The 20,623-nt window shown below is 40.7% G+C and overlaps 1 protein-coding gene across 1 annotated transcript in view; it reads right to left on the minus strand.

The window, feature by feature from the left end:
* DMD (dystrophin) overlaps positions 1–20,623 on the minus strand; it is a 1,607,686-nt gene that overhangs the window by 597,157 nt on the left and 989,906 nt on the right. The window contains exon 44 of the mRNA XM_037050278.1: positions 7,157–7,332. Within this exon, the coding sequence (XP_036906173.1) occupies positions 7,157–7,332 (176 nt within the window). The remainder of the gene's footprint in view (positions 1–7,156; positions 7,333–20,623) is intronic.

Consider the following 20,623-nt stretch of genomic DNA (forward strand, 5'->3'; position numbering starts at 1 on the left):
AAATGGGAGAATTGTAATGGCATAATCAATAAAATATATTTAAAAAAGAGAACATATTCTATGTCCTATTCCCTTGCTGCTAAGCATGGCCAGCTAAGGAGATGAACTTTGCAAGTGAGGGGTTGCTGGGCAAAAACTGAAGTGCATCAGAGAATAATACTAAAGATCAAAGGTAAGAGAAGCAATGCAAAACCAGATGTACAGTAAGGACATTGAAGTCAGACTACTTAGGTTCACATCCTGGTTCAAACACTTGGTAGTCATTTGATCTTGGGCAAAGAACGTCCACAGTCTGTGCCCCAGTTGCCCTTCTGTACAAAGGAAAATAACAATAGAGTTGTGATGGAGATCGCATGAGCTATGTGAAGCACTTGGAACCATGCCTGGTAATATTCATGCTGTCACCACCACCACCGTAATCTTACACAAGGAACTCTATGAAGTATTACCAAGTCAAATGCCTCTGGGCACGCAACCGATGAGTGTGGTGAAACAGGTGTGGCAAACTGAAGAGCAAGCTTGCTTGCTCAAACCTGCGCTTCTTCAACTTGAAGGTGCACATAAATCACCTGGGAATCTTGTTAGAATGCTGACTGTGATTCATCAGATCTGCATTTCTTAGCAGTTCCCAGGTGATGTCTGTGTGCTGGTTTGGAGGCCACACTTGGAGTAGCCAGAGTCGGAAACACCTGTTACTTGGTTGTAGCTGACGGCGCCTTGAGACAGTGTGAGAATGAGTGTGTAGGGCAAATCTAAGTTTTCAAAAGGAGACAGGGATACATATTTTTAAAAAATATATACATAAAGCTTCTCAATTGTTAAATGCTGGCATTTATTTCAAAAACAGTTCCTAAGGAAAAACACTGTATGCCTTTCCAAGATGGATTCAGCCTGTGGGCACTCAGTTTGCAAATTCTGGGCTGAATGAAGAGACAGTGAGGGTCAAACAAAACCTGGGATGAGGAACCAGGGAAGTTCAAGTACACAGCAAGTGGACTGAAGTTAGGGCTGGAGAGATCCCAGGGGGCAGAGTGTGAATGTGTGAGAAGGTTTAGCATCGGTTTACTTGGATATGCTGGGTACATTTGAAAAGATGGCGCACACTGTGAAAAGACTTTTGAATTACACTGAAATATTTGGATTTTCATTTTGTAGAAAATAAAGGTGCTACACTAAAGGCGATTTTGTTAGGGAAAGCTGAATTAGTGAGAAGCCAAAATTAAAGAGAACGTAAGAGAAAGCAGTTGTCTTACAAGAGTGCATGGAGTAATATCAATTGCTAACGGAGATTTTCAAGAAGAGGTCCTACTAGGCCTATGTTAATGAATTAGATAAGGCTCATTTCTAATTAACAGCATCTATTTGCATGCAAACAATGAGCTAAGGTCTTTAAAAAACAATTTCTTCCCTTAAGTGCATTTAGGAATGTATCCCATTAGCTTATTTGCACCATTAATTTACTTGGCAAACTAGCATAGATTATATACAGGTAAACTTTGGTTCAAACATTCAGAAGTAGAGGCATTGAAATGAATAAGAAACTACTAATTTTACCTAAAGTCTTACATGCAAGGGTTTTAAAATATGCCTAGCCTTACAGTGAACTGGGGTGTATTCTGAAAGAGATTTTTACTCTCTTGTGGAAGTGATGTGAAAACTTTTTTCCCCTATCATGGCTTACCAAGAAAGGTGGCAATATTCCTTAGAGAAGGGACTACTGCCCAAATCTTGGTTTCTATATACCATTCGCCACTAAAAGACACCAAGGGCCCCTGGGAAAATGGTTGCCTCCAAACCTGGGGCAGGAAAAATACAAGGTGAGCCTGGGGTATTAAAGCAGGAAGCTTGAACGAGCTCCTGCTGCTCAAATTGGGTAAAGGTGAGCATCAGCAAGACTCATAACTGTAATTCATTCAAACGCATTAAATGCACACAAACACGTAAGGCCATATTGACATCCAAGAGAGAAAAAAAGAAAACCCTGTGTGTGTGTGTGTGTGTGTGTGCTTGTGTGTTGAAAGAAGAAATCAGCCTGTAGGACTATGTCAGAATAAGGAAAATCACCATTTTGCAACCCCCGATGTAATCATTGAGATAAATAAGGATCACCAATGGATGTTAAATCCAAAAGATGACTTACTAATTTCAGACAGCATTGTTACTTGATGATTCAAGATCTGATAGCCACCACTGTAACGAAGTGACCAAACTCAGCAGCATTTGGAGTGGAAGTACCTCCTATTACGCATCTCTGGATGTGACATTAAGTGTGCAGCATCCTATTAGATGCGTTCTTGCCAAACCCATTTGAATTGCATTTTTCAAGTCTCATCTAGACTCAACTTTCAGTTTACAAGAAATACAGGGTATAGAGAACAAGTGAAGTTATATCAAGAAGGAAAAATATAAGAAATCTAGAAAGATAAGGGTTTTTTTTTTGAGGATAGTGTACTGGGCTCTTTCAAATGTCAGTATCAGTAAAAAAAAATGAAGAAGACGAAGAGGAAGAAGAGGAGGAAGAGGAGGAAGGGGAGGAAGGGGAGGAAGGGGAGGAAGGGGAGGAAGGGGAGGAAGGGAAGGAAGGGGAGGAAGGGGAGGAAGGGGGGGAGGGAGGAAGGGGGGAGGAAGGGGGAGGGAGGGAAGGAGGGAGGAGGAGGAGGGAGAGCTGTCTTAGCATAAAAGAGACTGAGGAAACGCAATAGCTGAAGGGAATCAGAAAATGCCCCTTTAAAATATGCCACTTTGGCATAAGGATTATTTTGAGCTGAAGTCAACTGATAAACAGCAGACTCAGGGAAAGCTGTCTTGCTCTGTTTCTGCCTGAAGGTAGGGTATCCGTTTCCCTTTCTAAAGGGAATTCCCCCTCCTGTTTCCTGGACCAGGAGTAGATGACTTTTATGGCTGGACACAGCATCATCTTGAATCTGCATAAAGAAACTCTACTCAAAGTAAAAATAAAAAACCCACCTTAATGAAATATCCCTTATCTTCCATTAGTTTCCCCCATATACTTCATTTACCTTCTTACAATATGTCAGCCCTCGAAGCACAAACCTGTTTTCCTTCGTCTTGGCCTAATTTATCACGCTTTGTTAAAATGGTATATAGCTCGTAGGCCTACCACTTCTTTGGGGTTTTTACTTCTACTCCATGAAGCCCCTCATGCCAGAGAAACATCGATTAAGATTTGTATGTCTGTTCTCTCATTAAGGTGTTTTTGTCAGTTTAACTCACCAACTCTGAAATGAAACCTTAGAAGGTAGAGGAAAAAGAGTTTTTTCCCCCTCCCCTACAAAACCATATACAATGCATGCAACACGATGGGATACTAACGGGGAACTTTGGATGTGGGCAGGATCTGACATAACACTATGGTATTTTACTTTCGTTGAGTATGAGAAACAACTATGGTAATATATGGCGCGGCACTACTCTCAGATGATGAATGCTGATGTGTTTAGGGTGAAGTGTAGGAGTGTTTATAACTTGCAAATGTTAAAACAACAAAAAGTATGTGTGTGTGTTATTGCTTAGAGAAAAAAGCAGATCTGAGGGAGAGGGAGAAAGCAAAAGACATACACGGTTAAGTGTTAATTCTTAATTATTGAATCTAGGAGATTAGGAGAAGGACAGAAGAGTACACGGGTGTTCATTATGCTACATTCTTTCCATATGCTTGAAATTTTTCACTAAAAACAGCTGGGAAAAATGGCAAGCAGTATTTCTTACCAGGTAACATGCAAACGAAAACTTATTCTCCAGCCCATGTTAGTACAATAACTACCTTATCTGCAAAAGGGGGAAAGTAGTATCCCACTTGTCTAAAGGGAAAAGGAGAGGTCATGTCTTGAGGTCAGTGTTTATTGCTCATGGGTTACGATTCGGAGCTTTCCCATTGTGGGCATTCCATCGGCCGGCTGGCTAGAAATAGTTAAGATCATTCTGATGCCATGGACGCCACTGGCAATCTGGTGAAGCCCGAGATTCCTTGTTCGAATACTGTTTGTCAGTGAGCGGTACAAAATACATAGGACTCCTAAAGAAACCAACTTTATTGATTTTATATAGTAAAAGCTTACCGGAAAACCAAATGTGTGATATACTAATGCAAGTGATTGTGTATTATGAACACATTAATACGATCTTATGCCAGATCTAATAGCCACTGCTATTAGATAATAGTTTTGATGCAGAGATAAGCATGGACAAGATTTTGAGACGACTCTACCAAATCTAATGAGATATGAAAACATGTGTGATTTCGTGAGTACTGCTAGTATGATTCCGGTTTGTTGCCCTTATTCAAAATGAAGGGAATGCTCACTTTCAGTTAAAGGTCAGTGAGATCAGAGGCAATTCTTCCCTCCATTAAAGCTCATAGTACTCCTTGAATTTTATCAAGAGACACAGGCTTAAAAATCTTCATACACACCCCTGCTTTGTTCTAACCTATGGCTTCCCTTTACGGCTGGCAGGGTTTCATCTGCATCTATTTCATTTCCAAAGACAATCTGGGGGGCTAAGCCATCATTAAAGTTCTTGCTATCACGCTTAACCCCATAGATGTTATCTGGCTCCTCTGCTACGTAATTGAGGCGGCGGTGCATTTTCTATCTTAAACTGCACAGCTAATTGACTGTATTTTCTACTTCATTGACTTCCAACATAGCCTAACCTTAATGGACGTCCATTGCCATTTGCAGTTCTCTGAACACCTCCTCCTCAGATTTCTGATATCGTGCATTTCCAAAGAGAAAGGTTTACAATTGTGTAGCTGTAGTGCTACCAATAGTTTTTGCAGACTTTTTTTGGTTTGCATTATACATGCTCTTTCATTGGTGTATGTGAACTAAGAAACATTAAATATTTCCAACAGCTATGCTTAAAGCTCACTGCAAACTAAGAAAACTGTTGAAACCTTCAATAACCACCTGATTTTTCACCTGTGCAACAAATAACTGCTATTTCCTTCAAACTTCTGCTTGGGTCGTACCGAAAGTACGCCATTGATTAATAATAGCTTCATGAGTATACAGCCTTCCCACAACCGTTAGGTTAACGTATTCTTTATAAAATATTATTTGGTGTTACTTTATTTGCTGTCTGATGCTTGGAAATAGCTGTGAGTGTATTGGTAGAAACGGCACTTACATTTTACTACTTTTTTACATTTCATAAAATTCAAATGATACAAAAATCCCGAGGAAGTACACCACAAAACTGATCTCAGTGGAAATTTAAATATGCTAACATTTATTTTTAAAATGTAGCGTGAAATTGACAACTCGAAAAGCAGAGTTAGAAAAAAAAGCTCAAGGAAGCTGATCTTAACTTTTTAAAGCACAAAAGTGCAATATTTAATGTAGGTCAAAATGTTTAAATGGGAGAAATTATTCTAACCAATTACAGCCAAATCCCTAGTTGTAATTAAGCTGCAATTTGTGTAATATTTCACAACAGCGTCAGCATATACCGCTTTCTCATAAACTTAAAAGGATCTAAAATTTTAAAGCTTATTTGGCAAAATGGGCATATTGCTCTATCTTCATGTATAAGTTCTAATTTGTATTTGGAAATCAATAACAGCTAGCAAAATTTTAAAAGTTCAGGTGAAAAAGTTACCACAGAAAATACTAATATAATGTATTCAAACACTATAAGATATTTAAAAGTGAGAAATAATACTTTATATATATATATATATATATATATATATATATATATATATATAAAGAAGAAATAAGCCTTTAATCAACTGAACCCACTTTATGAATTTAAGATATTTATTTTTATAGCGTGTCAATTTTTCTTAATCGTTTCATTTCTTAACGTCTTATTTAGACCAGACTGAGCCATGTTCAGAAAGCACACTATACAGGTTTAAACCTGTTCATAGTGTAAACATATCAGTTATTTAAATAATGGGATAGCTGTGCATTTAATAGAAGGATTTCAACTTAGGAGAAAAGTATGTAACTTTCCCAAGGAAAGTTACAAAGGTTGTACCAACTACAAAGGCTGGGTCTTTATTTTATGTCATCAATATATAAATTACAACATTTTTTAAATGAAGATGAAAAAAAGAAAACTGTTTTTAGATGATGCTCTTATTTTTTCACTTTAGCAAGATTTGCGTGCATGTGGCATAGGTCACCTAATGCATCTATTTTGTACCAGAACATAAATTCACCCTACTTTCTGAATAATGCAACACGAAGCAAAGGCGGCAAGAGGAGGTGGGCAAAAACAATGGGCACGATTCCAAAACCTTTCTAACACATCCTCACCAAAGACGTTTATCAATGAGTTGTTTTAGCTTTCTAAATATTCAACATTCCCCTATTATGTGGATGCAAGGTAGGAAGCAAGAGCCTGGCAATAGAACTGAGTTTGCGCTGTTCACAACAATAGTCCCATTTGGTAAATAAAGGCCAAGTCGTCCCTGATGGAACGGGAAGCATTAGCAGCATCAACTGGAAGCATAATACAAAATCCCATTTATAAAAATATCTGTGCCTTCCAACTGCAGCGGCATGCATTTGGCTTTCTGTGTTTTCAGTGCATTCCCAGGGAAAGTTAAATGATGATTGAATTCAATAATAACCTTTCTGAGATTTTGTTTTCCCCTTTAGATTTGAACATTTCTGGCCCAAGTCCCTCTTCAACAATGTACTACAAAACGCAGTGGAACTAAACTGTAAATATCACCTGCACGTTTTTTTTTTTTTAGCCTCGCAGTCAGTAGCTGTTTAAACATCTAGCCAAAGAGCTGTCTTTCCTACCAAACAGTTCTTTATAATTTCCTTTTCTCATCTTCTTAGAAAAAAAAATCATTGGTTCTCAGCTTGTTAACGTTGGAATATACTTATGACATTCATATTTAGACAATCACGTGATTTGAGAGACAGACTTGAAAGTTTAAAGTAGCAGAAAAGCACTTTCCACTTAACTAGCAACAACTGCACATTTCAGAAGATGAGAAAAAGAAAGAAAAAAACATGTATCATTGCTATTGATTTACTGGTAACGGACTCCTTAATATTAACACCTTTCACCCCGGTTATCAGCTTTCACAAAATCTTTGTCTTTTAAGGATAGCTCAAATAGCTCTGCTACATTTTAAAATTCCTATTTTATTTCTCATTTGTCACCCTACCTCTTTTTTCTTTCCGCCAGCTGTTTGCAGACCTCCTGCCACCGCAGATTCAGGCTTCCCAATTTTTCTTGTAGAATCCCGGCATCTGTTTTTGAGGACTGTTGAATGATCTCCTCCCCAGTTGCGTTCAATACTCCGACAACAAGGTGCCGCTGCCCGATGCCATCCTGGAGTTCCTGGAAGGTACCGAAAAGGCAAAACCAAAATGAAGCCCTGTGTCCTTTTATTTGAGAAAAGATTAAACAATGCGTTGCCACACACGGTGTTGCTGGGAGAGAAAGAAATAATAAAGCTCCACGTGAAAGTTTCTCTATGAAACTGACATGATACAAGACAGAAAGACACCTTTTATGTGTTAGTAAAAAAAAAAAAAGTGCCCTCTCAGTTCAGCTCCAGTTTTTATATTTGTAAAGCCTGTCAGCTAGAGGATGTTATACTGTCCTACAAATCAATTAGTTGAAAACCTTCTCAAGGGCAAATTCGATTTCTTGTCCCCACAAGGGTGTTCCGTGTTTAATAGTCTATGAACTGTTGTCAAATTTAAACGTGAACAAGGTATTTGCATTTCTTAGCGACCGTCGACGTGAGAGGTGGAAAAGAAAATACATAGTTTAGCCACAGTATTACGGAAAAAATAAGACCCCTGGAAATACATAACCACAAACTCATTACTGTATTAGAAGGAAGTTTATTTCAACCTCTGTTTCTATCAGTGCATTTTGAATCCTAAAACTGAGAAATAATTGCTTTCTGGGGCAGCCTATCAAGAAATCTCTAAGGTACGGCAAAAAATTTAAAAATAATCTATAGCCACCAGAAAACTCCTATGAGTCATTGATGGTGTCGAACTTAGATATGTTCTACTTTTTATCCTGAATGAAATTTTAAAAGTAGAATGCCAGAAAAAAAAAATAGTTCCATTAAAGAGACTATTACCAAAAAAAAAGAGAGGCTATTACAGCCAAATATGCATAGAAACAAAAATGCTTTTTACCATGATATAAAAATGGCACTCTACCTTTTTTGAAAGTTAGTCTAGAATTGGTAGAGCAGTTATTGGAACCCATTATTAAATCCGAACTTTAGAAAATGAAATAATAGGGGAACTTAAGGTACCTGCCATATTTAAGTCGAGAGGACTCACATATCCTTAGGTACTAATAGCGTGCAGTCAGTATGCAGAATGCTGTTCTGATGGATGTTCAGACACCTAATACGCTTACATGCCCCTGTCCCTTGCCTGAGCCAATACCAAGACCCAGGAAACTCCGGAACATCCTTGCCAAAGGAATGCATGAATGCCTGTCTTCTGAAACTGGGTCAAATCTCCCTTAGATTTGCATTCCCCATAAACTACTTGATTTTTTTTTTACTACTGTGGTGCAATATTTTGAATACTAGAACTTTTGATAGCATAACTTTCAGCAGTTTCAAAGACTCAATAAATCAGCAAGAAGTTATAAGGAGGCCATTATTCCAGGGACATAGTATCTCCCAATGAATATAAAACTATACACAGTTACCGAACAATTCAGAAGCTTTCGTGCTGATCAGATTCTCTAGCAAACATGGGGTCTTTCCTGGCCACTAGTTGACTTTGCTCCATTACTTACATTTCTTTGCCACCTGTTCAGATCAGTGTTACACATGACATCTTTTTAAGTAATCAGGAAATACCCCTTTAAAACAAACTCTGTCTACCTTCCTTTTGTACCGTAAATTCCGTGAGGTCAGAGATTGTGTCCTAATGCCTAGTACAACATCTGGTACATCACAAGAGCCTGCAATAAGCATCTGTTGAGTGAATGCATGGATCTATATAAACAAGTGGGAAAGGATGGGAGGAGGGAGAAACGGAGGTGCTCAGTCTCCTTATGGCTATAGTTTCATTAGTGTGAATATGTATCATCGGACATCCTAGACATTCAGAGAAGTGCAATTTTTGAGGTTTTAGGCGGTGTGCAATCTAGTTGAGATTAGATGCAGTTGGAGGGGTGACTGTGTTCTGGTCTGTATATTGTAGGGTACAGAAAGCAAGGTATTTCCTCTACAGAAAGGCACTGTTCTATGTAGAAAGCACAGGGCAGATTGGGAAAGGGATGATCTTAGTGGAAGGGTGACAGAAGAGACCTTGGGAGGAAATCTGGAATTTGAAGAATAGCTATTGGGCCCCTGAAAGGTCAGCGGGGTGTGGGGATGGCAGAAGGCAAGGCCTCCGGGTGTGCATTTTCCACGATCTGACCGGGAACGTATGCAGACATCTGGGCGCTCCGGGGTCCGGCAGAAGTAACGCCTGCTTGCGTGTGGTTGGTAGGGTGATAATACGGGTGTCACCATTTATAGTTTCAATGTGAACATGTCACCTGAAATGTCCTATGGCGTGCTTGAGTGTGATACTGTTATGTTTCAGAATGACACGCTTATGGTTTTGTAATAAAAAGGGGGTGTCACTTGTGCCAGCCCCCATATGTCACTGTATGAGACTGCTAGTTTAGGGAAAGGTGTGGCACTGGGGAGAGAGAGGACTTTTTTCTCCCCCCAAGAGTTTGTAATTCATCGGAAGGCTACAGAAAATGCCTTAAGTTTAAGCACAGGACTGTGAGAGCTAGGTCTGTGTTTCTGGATAATCCTGAGGCCCAGTCTGGGCTACTGTTAAGGCAGGGACACGGGCAAAACAGGAGTCTGACAGAGAGGCACTGGGAGTACACCTTGAGTTTTGACAGTGCACGGGGAAGGAAAGGCCAGCTGTGGCATGAAGTGTGAAGGCGGAATTGACAGGGGTTTGGCAGTGAGCTGAGTCACGCCATCACGAATGACTCCTGCCATGGGGAGAGCTTTGCCTATAGGACAGAGGGAAAGGATTGGGGCTCTAACGTGTATCCCCAGTGGTTGTCCAACACCCACTAGTATCAGTGATACTGATCTAAAATGAATGGAGCACCTACTAGGGGCACCTACTCGAGAAGTACAGAAGCTCCTAGACAGCTTGTTGAACTGCCAAGTCTTTTTTCTTCCTTATTTGTTTAATTGATTGATTTTATTGGATTCCTTTTTCATTGCCGTTTAGCCTCCTTATACCCTCCTCCCCCACTCCACCATCACCACACTGTTGTCCACACCCATGAGTCCTTTGACCTTTTTGCTTGATCCCTCCATGCCCTAACCACCCCCCATCCTGCTCTCTATCCATGAGTTTGTCTCTGTTTTGCTCGCTGTGAACTGCCAGTTCTGATGCAGCAGGTCTGTGGAGGGCCCCAAATCCTCTACTTCTAATAAGCTTCAGGGGATGCCCATACTGCAGGTCTGGGAGCAGCACACTGGGTAGTAAGATGATGGAGTAAATGCCTTCTGAATCTCTGTTAAGTAACTAAAGAATCCCTGTTGCTGGTCCCCAATGCTTTCAACTACAGCTGCTTCAGAACATGCATCTATGCCCCCTTCCCTTTGTGGTTTGGAGTTTGGCCCTTCTACCTCAAGGCTGGTGCGTACAGTGACTTTTATGACCCACCTGTAGAATCGACAAAGGTTTTATTATTGCTATCCCTCAGATAAGAAATAGAATTGAATAGCTAACAATGAAGCAATCATTTAACATGCTTAGAGGTAAATCTCATTGATAGGAAGTCTTGAATTAGGGTCTTCAGGTTTTTTAATTTTGTGAAAGAAGAGCTCATTAAAGTCTATTGTTATTTGTGGGAGAAGATTTTTGTAATCAGAAGTATTTACATTGCACGATCTACTTGAGGAGCATTTTCAGTAATAAAGCAAAAGGCAGCAAAATAGTGGATCATAATAGGTAGCCCAATTTTGTACGTGATGTTTTACAGTTAGCCTCTGAGCCTGAAGGAGATAAAATTGGATTCACAAAATTAAATGCAGAACCTCGACCGACTTTACTCACTTAGTGAAAAATGAAATTAATTTTAATTCCATAGCTTTGAAATATTTTAAGTACTAAAGTAATCGCTACCAGTGAAATTCCCAAGCCTTGATATCGCATTAATGTTCTGTTGTCATAAGCATCCTTATCTATTGCTCTGGCAATTAACATCTAGTCTTACTTTGGGGCAGAAAGAAAATCATAATTAAATCTATTGGATTATTCATCATAGTTTGAAAGCTTATTGTGTTTTGCTTCCATCACTCTTAATCCGACCGCATTTCAGACCCCCCTAGGGGGGCTTTTTCAAAATATAAAAACGTGAAATCCCACCTTAAGTGACTGAATCTGACTCTCAGGGGGTCGGGGGGAAAGGTGAACAAAGTAGACACATTGTTAAAGAAAAGGGAGGTGAGAGATACATGGAGGAGGGGAAAGCAAGCACGAGGGGCATGTTTCACAGTTACTGCATTACTCTCAACTTCCTGTACCCTTTTGAAATTGAGAAATGCTCCTAGATTATCGAAAATGACACATACATCTAAGTCTTTCAAGTCGGGTCAAATTGAGGGAAGGGCAGAATTACAGACAAGAAAGAACGGCAGCTTTTTTATATAGGGAATAATAGGAGAAACGGAGCCTCGCGTGTTTTATATGAAAACGCGGCAGAAATTTAAGGTGTTTTCAAAACTTATCCAAGCTGTAGGAAAACACACTCCATGGGAAATAAAATGTGACAAATGAAGAAAAAGAATGAGCTCCGATGCGGTTATGGGAAACTGTACAATGAGCAACTGGATAAGACTTGGCAAAATATTCCAAAGTAGGCAAAAGGGGAAAACGGAAGGGATAAGAAAGTGATTGGAGGAAAGGAGCAAGACTGAGGGAAACAGAAAAACAAACCTTCATGTAGTTGGGTCAAGAATACAATCCTGTGATGTTTTAGTCATTTTGTGAATGATTTAGTTTGAGACAGATTAATCGTTGACTCCGTTTACTCCTTGATCACGTGAAAATGTGTGATAAAATATGAAAATAAAGAGGCTTGTGAAACTGCCAGATAGAATTTAAGGTGCAATGTCATCAAACGGTGACATTAATCTTTTACCTACTGAGTTACCCCTTTCTGCCCTGCTTCGGATCATCTCCAACGCTTCTCTTTGTCAGTTCCTTGAATTCAAGTTGAGAGTCTGAACAGTATCTGGTCATTTTCTCAAAGATAAACAAGCTTGCCTCTCTTGGAATATTTAGAGTACACAGTCATCCTGTCTTCAGAGTTATTCACAAGCTCCAGAAAGTAACTTTCAATTGTTATCAGATGAAAAAATTATGTATGGAAGCAACATAAATGGACAAATGCCCGGGGCACACAGCAGACCCAGCAAGAGGACACATGCAACCTGGTCCATTTGTGCACTGAGTGATTTTGTCCTGGCGGAAGACCTGGCCATGTGTGAGCAGCTCAGGGGAACAGTGACAAGGAGTGACAGATGGCTGAAATGTGGGAATTCGGGGAGTTAAAGAAGAGTTAGGGAGAGACAAGAGGGGAAAAATAGTGTATAAAAATAGAAAGGATTGAAAAAAGTGAAAACTGGCTCAGAGAAATGGCAATTTTTGAGTAAAGAATGAAAGATGTAGGAGGCAAGAATCAAGGCCATGGTCAAGAGCCCAGAATGAACTCAAGACTAATGCCTACCTATTAACTACATGATCAAGTCCAATCATGAGCCTACCAGGGAAGGTCTAAAGAGTCTCTTCTCTCCCGGTCTTTGCAGCCTGCTCTTCTGCGACTCCCCACTTTCAAACTTAACTCTGACTCCCTGTAAAACGGAATGGCTTTCTGCTTCCTTGACTGTCTCGCTAGGTTTTGCAGGTCAAACTCATTCCTCATCTGTAATGCTTTGCTTAAATATTTCCTCTTCTATGGGGCATTTAAAGAGTCCAGGGAGCACTGATCGCCCCTTCACTGTCTAGGTACTTATAAAATATTTCCATTTAGTGTCATTCCTTGGTAGTATTCATGTCTGTAACAGACTTTGAAGCTGAGGATTAAATAATACTGAAGGAGTTTTTCTTCTTCTTTTGGCCACAAAATATGCCTCCAAATTGAAACAGCCTCTCAGACTTAACTTTTATCTAAGGGCATACAGATCTTTCTGTTAATAATTTGCAAACTAGCCCTGGCTGGTATAGCTCAGTGGATTGAGTGTGGGCCTGCAAACCAAAGGACTGAGGTTCAACTCCCAGTCAGGGCACATGCCTGGGTTGCAGGCCAGGTCCCAGCAGGGGACGCATGAGAGGCAACCATACATTGACATTTCTCTCCTTCTCACCTTCCCTTCCCCTCTAAAGATAAATAAAATCTTTAAAAGAATAATTTGCAAACTATATTAAATAAAGGATCAATCTCCAATGATCAATCAAAATGAGCCATCAAAAATAAAATGCAGCCCTGGCTGGTGTGGCTCAGTGGATTGAGCTCAGTCAGGCCTGTGAACCAAAGGGTCACCAGTTCGATTCCCAGTCAGGGCACATGCCTGGGTTGTGGGCCAGGTCCCCAGCGTGGGGCACAAGAGAGGCAACCACACAATGATGTTTCTCCTCCTCTTTCTCCCTCTCTTCTCCTCTCTCTAAAAATAAATAAATAAATCTTTAAAAATAAATAAATAAAATGCACTCTTTCAGCCTATTCTTTCTCCTGGTCTTATTTCATTTGCATGTCAGTAGACATTTATTGTATCCCACTGGTACTAATAATCCTGGAACCATTTTTGTTTGTTACAGAAATTGGAACTAGGAGGTGGGTCTTGTTAGATTTCATCTACTACCCTCTTTATATGCTAGTTGCTACAATTCTCCATCTGCTCCTGATAATGTTTGCTATAAAAGACTAATGATAATTCCTTCCGAAACCAGAATTAGACTGTTCCTTTTCTAAAGCAAACATCCTACCAATAAAGCCAAGGACAAGCATGTAGTGATTTTGTTTTTTTAAAAAGTGGACATTTACGGCCCTGGCTGGTGTAGCTCAGTGGATTGAGCACAGACCTACGAACCAAACAATTACGGTTCAATTCCCAGTCAGGGCACAAGCCTGGGTTGCAGGCCGGTTCCCAGCAGGGGATGCACGAGAGGCAACCGTACATTGATGTTTCTCTCCCCCTCTCCTTCCCTCCCCCTCTCAAGATAAATAAATAAAATTTTTTTAAGAAGTGGACATTTACCTAACATGAAAGTTCCCTTGAGTGTGTTTATCTGATCCACATCATAATGACATATACATTCATTATTATCCCTGCTGTTAACCTGATGCTAAATGAATTTGTCATAAAGTGCTTTAAGTACTACATGCTTTGTAAGGTTATCTCAGGATTCTTGTCTTTCCTTCCCAAGAAGTAATGCCCTGAACAGAAACAAACAAAAAACACATTTATAAAAATGCAAAAACAGGCCCTGGCTGGTGTAGCTCAGTGGATTGAGCGCCGGCCTGCAAACCAGACGATCTCGGTTCGATTCCCAGTCAGGGCACGTGCCTGGGTTGCAGGCCAGTTCCCAGCAGGGGACTCATGAGAGGCAACCATACATTGACATTTCTCTCCTTCTCTCCTTCCCTTCCCCTCTAAAGATAAATAAATAAAAATATTTTTAAAAAATGCACAAACAGCCTTGGCTGGTGTAGGTCAGTGGATTGAGCATAGACTGTGAACCAAAGGGCCGCCGCTTTGATTCCCAGTCAGGGCACGTGCCTGGGTTGTGGGCCAGGTCCCCAGTAGGGGCCGTGCAAGAGGCAACCACACACACTGTTTCTCTCTTTCTCTCTCCAAAAATAAATAAAGATTAAAAAAAGATCCTCTCCATATCTTAAAAAACCAAACCAAACCAAACATATATTCCTCAACTTCAAGCAGAGACTCTAAAGGGGAAAAAAATGTATGTGTTCTGTCTCTGCCCTTGGGGATCTGAAGCTGAAGACTGAAAGTTAAATCTGCCTTCAGACGTGCTTGGGCATTAGAATTTTAATCATTTGAATGCCTTTTGGTGGGCCATGCATATATTCTGCCATTCTCTGGAGGCATTTAGATCAGTGGCCCCCGCTTTAAAGAAAACCATTGTTATAAAGGACAAAACTTTGCCGAAGTTAATGGGTTTTACTTTGTTAAAAATCAATGCTAGGCCTCTCTAGGTTCACAGATTTCTTCAATCCTTCTTGGCTTCTAAATTATTCATTAGAACTTCAGGAGAACAACCTGGGAACATGTAAGAGCTGTTTTTCTCTCCATTTACTTAGATTTGTTAAGAAAACAAATTGACCTTTCTCTGATCAAAAGGAGGTTCTTGTCTGTGACCACGCTTGCTTTCTTATAAAGTGATCCTGGTAATTGAACGCACGGCTTAGACCTAAAATTCTTTCTACATAATTACTAGGATGGTTTTGAAGATGTCTGAGGTATTTTATCATAGAACATACTGCACACAAACAAAGAATGCTGGCTCTTAGGAAAGAAAACTTGAAAGGAGATACAGATCATTTTCAAATTCCTTATTCTTTCTAGAGGTATTATATCAACTTGGAGCCACACGCATTTATTCAAAAGCCTTCTGGTGGGTACAAAGGATGTGGTGAGTGCTTGGAAAAAGTAACAATATTCTTCTTCAAAAGCAAGGTGATATATAAATGGAATTTATCAAGGTTTACTCTCATTGGCTCTGAAAAGCTATAGTTCCATACTGATACTTGCAACAGTTATCAAGTATTTTCTTCTCTCTCTTTTTTTCTATTAAGCAACGCTTATTACTTCCTTCAGAGTTTTATTTTATTTTGTTATGTTTACTGTTGTTCAAGTACAATTGTCTCCATTTTCACCCCCCATAATCCCTCCACCCACCCCATCCATCCTCACCTCCTAGCCTGGATCCTATCCCCCTTTGGCTTTGTCCATGGGTCCTTTATACATGTTCCTTGAATGGCACATCCATTGATGAAACCACCATGGATTAAGTGCCTCCTATCAGCCAAGCACTATTATGCTAGGTGTTGGTCATAATAGTTGGCTGCAGAAGTAGGGAGACCAAATAGGAGAGATCAACGCAGTTAAGGTGAGGGGAGATGGCTGCGTGGACCGGGGAGGCAACGTGAGAAACAGAGGGAGTGGACGAACCCAAGTGATACTTGGGAGGTGAACAGGTAGGATTTGGCCATTCACAGGAGATGTCAGTGAAGGGAAGGCTATCACCCGGGCAGGTAGGTGGAGATACCGAACTGAACCTCGGAGGGAAATTGCAACTGAAATGTAACAGATCCTTTTTGGCAGAGCTGGGTCTAAGATCTGTGATATGGGTTTGACTTTGAATGTAGGTAGATTCTCCATTTCCATTGAAAACTCTGTGGATAACTTCAGAGGTACCATTCATAATCGACCTGTATTTTGGGACTCCCTGACTATGTGCATCACAGTTGCTGTATAAGAAAGAGAGAGGATTAAAGTTGTCATTGACCCTTGCTGTATTTCTCTCTAGAAAAGTCTACCTTCGTTTTCATTTGCTGGTAAAGAGATCAATCAGTATTTCGATGCGCGCAATGCGGAAAGTTGAGAGGTGGTTTGATTCCCTGCAACAAGTGAGAGAACTATTCTCATGAAGCTGCTTGTATCTACCCATCTTCACTTCCTCCCATTCACTGTTCAAAAAAAAAAAAAAAACCAAAACACTCAACGGCCATAAAAACAATGGAAAGAACAGGGTGGTCTTTTCCGATTTGATAGTTTTTGCCAAAATGCACCATGGGCTGGGGATCTTGCCAGTGGGCCAGAGTCGCTCTTGTGTATAATAAACCTGGGGGATGTTGCTGGCTTCAGTAACTCAGCACTGTCTCACTACTGTGTCTATTTCCTTCTAGCTCTCTCTCTCTCATCCTTCTCTTCCTCTGTCTCTCCTTTCTTTCCATGCACTTATTCATTGGTTCACTCGTTCGGCTTGGCTACATACTGCGTGCCTCCTTGTCCTCAGGCACAGGGCAGGCGACTGCAGAGAGGCATCCCCCTCCCATTGGTTTATTTCCACATTGGCACAGGCCGCAGCAGACGGAAGGGCTGCAAGAGGGTCACTGCCTTCAAGAGCCTGCTCGATGACTATAATCAAAAAGAACCCATGGGATGTGTGTGTGGTGTAGTAGTCACATACAAGGCAATTTTCAAGCCAGCTTCTAGAGTTGGCAAGCCAGGGGTTGGTTAGGAGAAAAAAGGGGGAGAACTCAGAGCGCACAGTTGTGAGCAGCCTAGGCTGGGAAGCGGAGGGAGGCTCGGTCCCCCGGGATTTGCTAACACAGAAATGGAGATGCCGTACGATGTCCTGGTGGTGGCCTAGAATGATTCCGTTTCACAATGAATCCATTGCATTCCTTTGTAAACCCTTTGGTGAAATTCAAAAATAAAGTAAAACCTTTCCCCAGATGTGTTGCTCAGAATTGGATTGCTTTCATCAACACAGGGTGGGGCAAAGGAAGGTCTATAGTTACAAGTGTGCAAAACACAGTTTGCTCTTTTATCCTTATTACTTATTGTATCATTTTCCATATGAATAACTGTAAACCTACTTTTGCCCCACCCTGTATTATCTGTAAGCCTCGTCATAGCCCCTCCGTTTCCCTCCTGATCCCCCACCCACCTCATTAGCATCCACCTTCCTACTCTTGTACCTACCATGACTTCTGTTAACCCATTCGACATATTTGTGATAGCCTTGCGACTGTAAAACAACACATTGTGTGTGCGCTGAAAAATGGACTTTAAAAAATATTTTATTTTTTTTTAGAGAGAGGACAAAAAGGAGAAAGAGCGAGAGAGAAACATCAATGTGTGGTTGCCTCTTGTGCATCCCCCTACTAGGGTCCTGGCCTGCAACCCAGGCATGTGCCCTGACTAGGAATCGAACTGGTGACCCTTTGCTTCACAGGCCCATGCTCAATCCACTGAGCTACACAAGCCAGGGCAAAAAAAAAATGGATGTTTAATTAAATAGGATGGAGGAGTGAAAAATATACCCATGGGCAAAGGTGATTTAAAAATACATTAATGTTCTTTAAGAGATCAGGAATCTCACTTGCCCCTTAACAAACCCCTTCTCTTCTGTACTCAAAGGAATTCTATGGGCTTTAGCTGTGACATAATCTCTAAATGACTGTTCCACATAGGTAAACTTTTCAATGCAGAGAAGTATTCTCCTCAATGTGATTCACTCCAATGACCATTGAGGTAGCCACTCTCCACCTGGAGCCTTTACGATGGTAAAGAAGCTTGTATTATCCTGTCAATACTCAATTTCACGGAGGAGAGCCTAGCAAGCAAATAACCACATATGATGCTGGATTATATCACGCAGCTACGGAGATGCTGTGCGAATGAGATAAATCATTTCATTGTGCGATGGTGTGTCTAACTATGTGGGTATACGTTTATGTATCTGAGTTTGGGGAGAAGGTGAAAAAAAAAGAAAGAGGCTGTGGTAATTAAGATTATAAATGCCTGAGGGGAGTTTTTCCCATTCTTTGCATTACCACACACTGCTGGACACTCCTTACCTCAAAATATTTGTTGCTAAATTGAGCCTAAAAGCAGGTAGGAGATCACAGCGCTCTTGGATGGTTTCCCATTTGAGAAAGGTTTGGAATAAAAATCTGAAATACGCACAACACTCTAGTATGGAAGAGAGACATGAAGAAATAATTGTGTTTTATGAAAGTCTCAACTCTTCCCACAAATACCAGGTTATCAAGGTAAGGTTTAATTTCTTGGGCTCTGGAGAATGTCAAAGCCCAGAAATAAGATAAAGAGGGAGAAAGAACAGATTTCTGTGTCGAACATCAACTAATTGATTTTTTTAAAGAGTTTTTTTTTAAGATTTTATTTATTTATCTTTAGAGGGGAAGGGAAGGAGAGGAGGAGAGAAGTATCAATGTATGGTTGCCTCTGGTGAGTCCCCTGCTGGGACCTGGCCTGCAACCCAGGCAGGTGCCCTAACTGGGCATCGAACTGCAATCGTGTGATTTGCAGCCCCACGTGCAATCCACTGAGCTACGCCAGCCAGGGCTCAACTAATCAATTTTAAGCATTTAGCTTTGACTACGGAACTCCCCAAGACATCAAGTAAAAATCCACCTCTAAGCACATGTTGGGTCTCACTAAGCCTTGCACGGCCCTCTTGCCAACTTACGCAGGCATTAAACACAAGCTCCTCCTTTTTTTTAAGGCTTCATGTCTGGGGTTGGCTTTCTTATTTTCCAACTCATTATCTGTTGTATGAAAATGCTCTCCTCCTTCTATGGAATTACAGGAAGAGGAAAGACGATTTAAAAAATCGTGGATCTTTTGTTGAGTGAATACATACATCCCCTGGAAATCAGACAGATCGGCACAAGAATGAATTCTCTCCATTGTTAGCACATTCGTACAATAGCGACAATTTGCATCTTACTGCACTATGTATCGTACAAACCAGAAGGACTTAGAATACAACACCCAGAGTACTTCAACCTTCTGTGAAAACATCAGGGATTATCCACATGAATGCCTAAAGGGTCAGAGATAGTTACAAAAAGGGAGGAAAACCAACTATAGTCGTTTGGACTTCCTTGTAAATCTAATTTGTGTATTGGTAATGGAAAGGTTCCATTAACAACTGTGAACACCTACTCAGTCATCAATGGCTAGTGCTCTCTAAATTTCTGACCTCTAATGAAGCTTCCTTCTTAACTACTGCCTAGCATTTCATCCATCTTCATTTGACCTCGCCCTCAGAGAAAATGTTTTTGAGCCCATATTGACATCATTCTGAAGCTGGTTTCTTTTCTTGACATCACTCTTTGTTAAAATGACATCTGTATTCTCCTATTTACCAGGCTGGATACTACCAGTTCATCTGTGCATTCTCCCATCCTTTTCCCTAATCCAAGGACTGCTGATTCCATTAGAGCTCTCGCCCCGGTGATTTCATCATATCGCTTTCTCCCCAGTCTGATTGTTCACCACACTTCACCTGTGTTAGTAATACATCCTCCTAATGATTTTTTAAACATTTTATTTATTTAGTTTTAGAGAGAGGGAATAGGAGGGAGAAAGAGAGGAAGAGAAACATCAGTGTGTGGTTGTCTCTTGTGCACCCCCTGCTGGGAACTGGCCTGCAACCCAGGCATGTGCCCTGACTGGGAATCAAACCAGCAACCCTTTGGTTTGCAGGCCAGCGCTAAATCCACTGAGCCACACCAGCTAGGGCATCCTCCTAATTATTTTCCCTCAACCCTTGTCAAACAGCCAAAACAGCCAAAATAATATCCAGGTTAACCCTCCTGATGGACAGTTCTGGTGGTGAATTTCCTGCTCAGACATTTATACTGAATCCTTAGTACCTGCCTCATGAAGTTTAGGTAACATTCAGAACCTCGTAACATTCCTGAGAGAAACCTTTGTAAGCTTCTCAGAACGACTCTCCAATATTCATTCGTGCTACAGTGCAACCAAACAACCCACAGGGATACCTTGGCCATTCCCCGGGTCTTTGCCCATTCCCTCTCCATTATGAACGTCCTGACTTCT

The sequence above is a fragment of the Sturnira hondurensis genome, unplaced genomic scaffold (assembly GCF_014824575.4).
Source record: "Sturnira hondurensis isolate 20B ecotype Veracruz unplaced genomic scaffold, ASM1482457v3 Scaffold0006693, whole genome shotgun sequence".
In the NCBI taxonomy this organism is placed as follows: Eukaryota; Metazoa; Chordata; class Mammalia; order Chiroptera; family Phyllostomidae; genus Sturnira; species Sturnira hondurensis.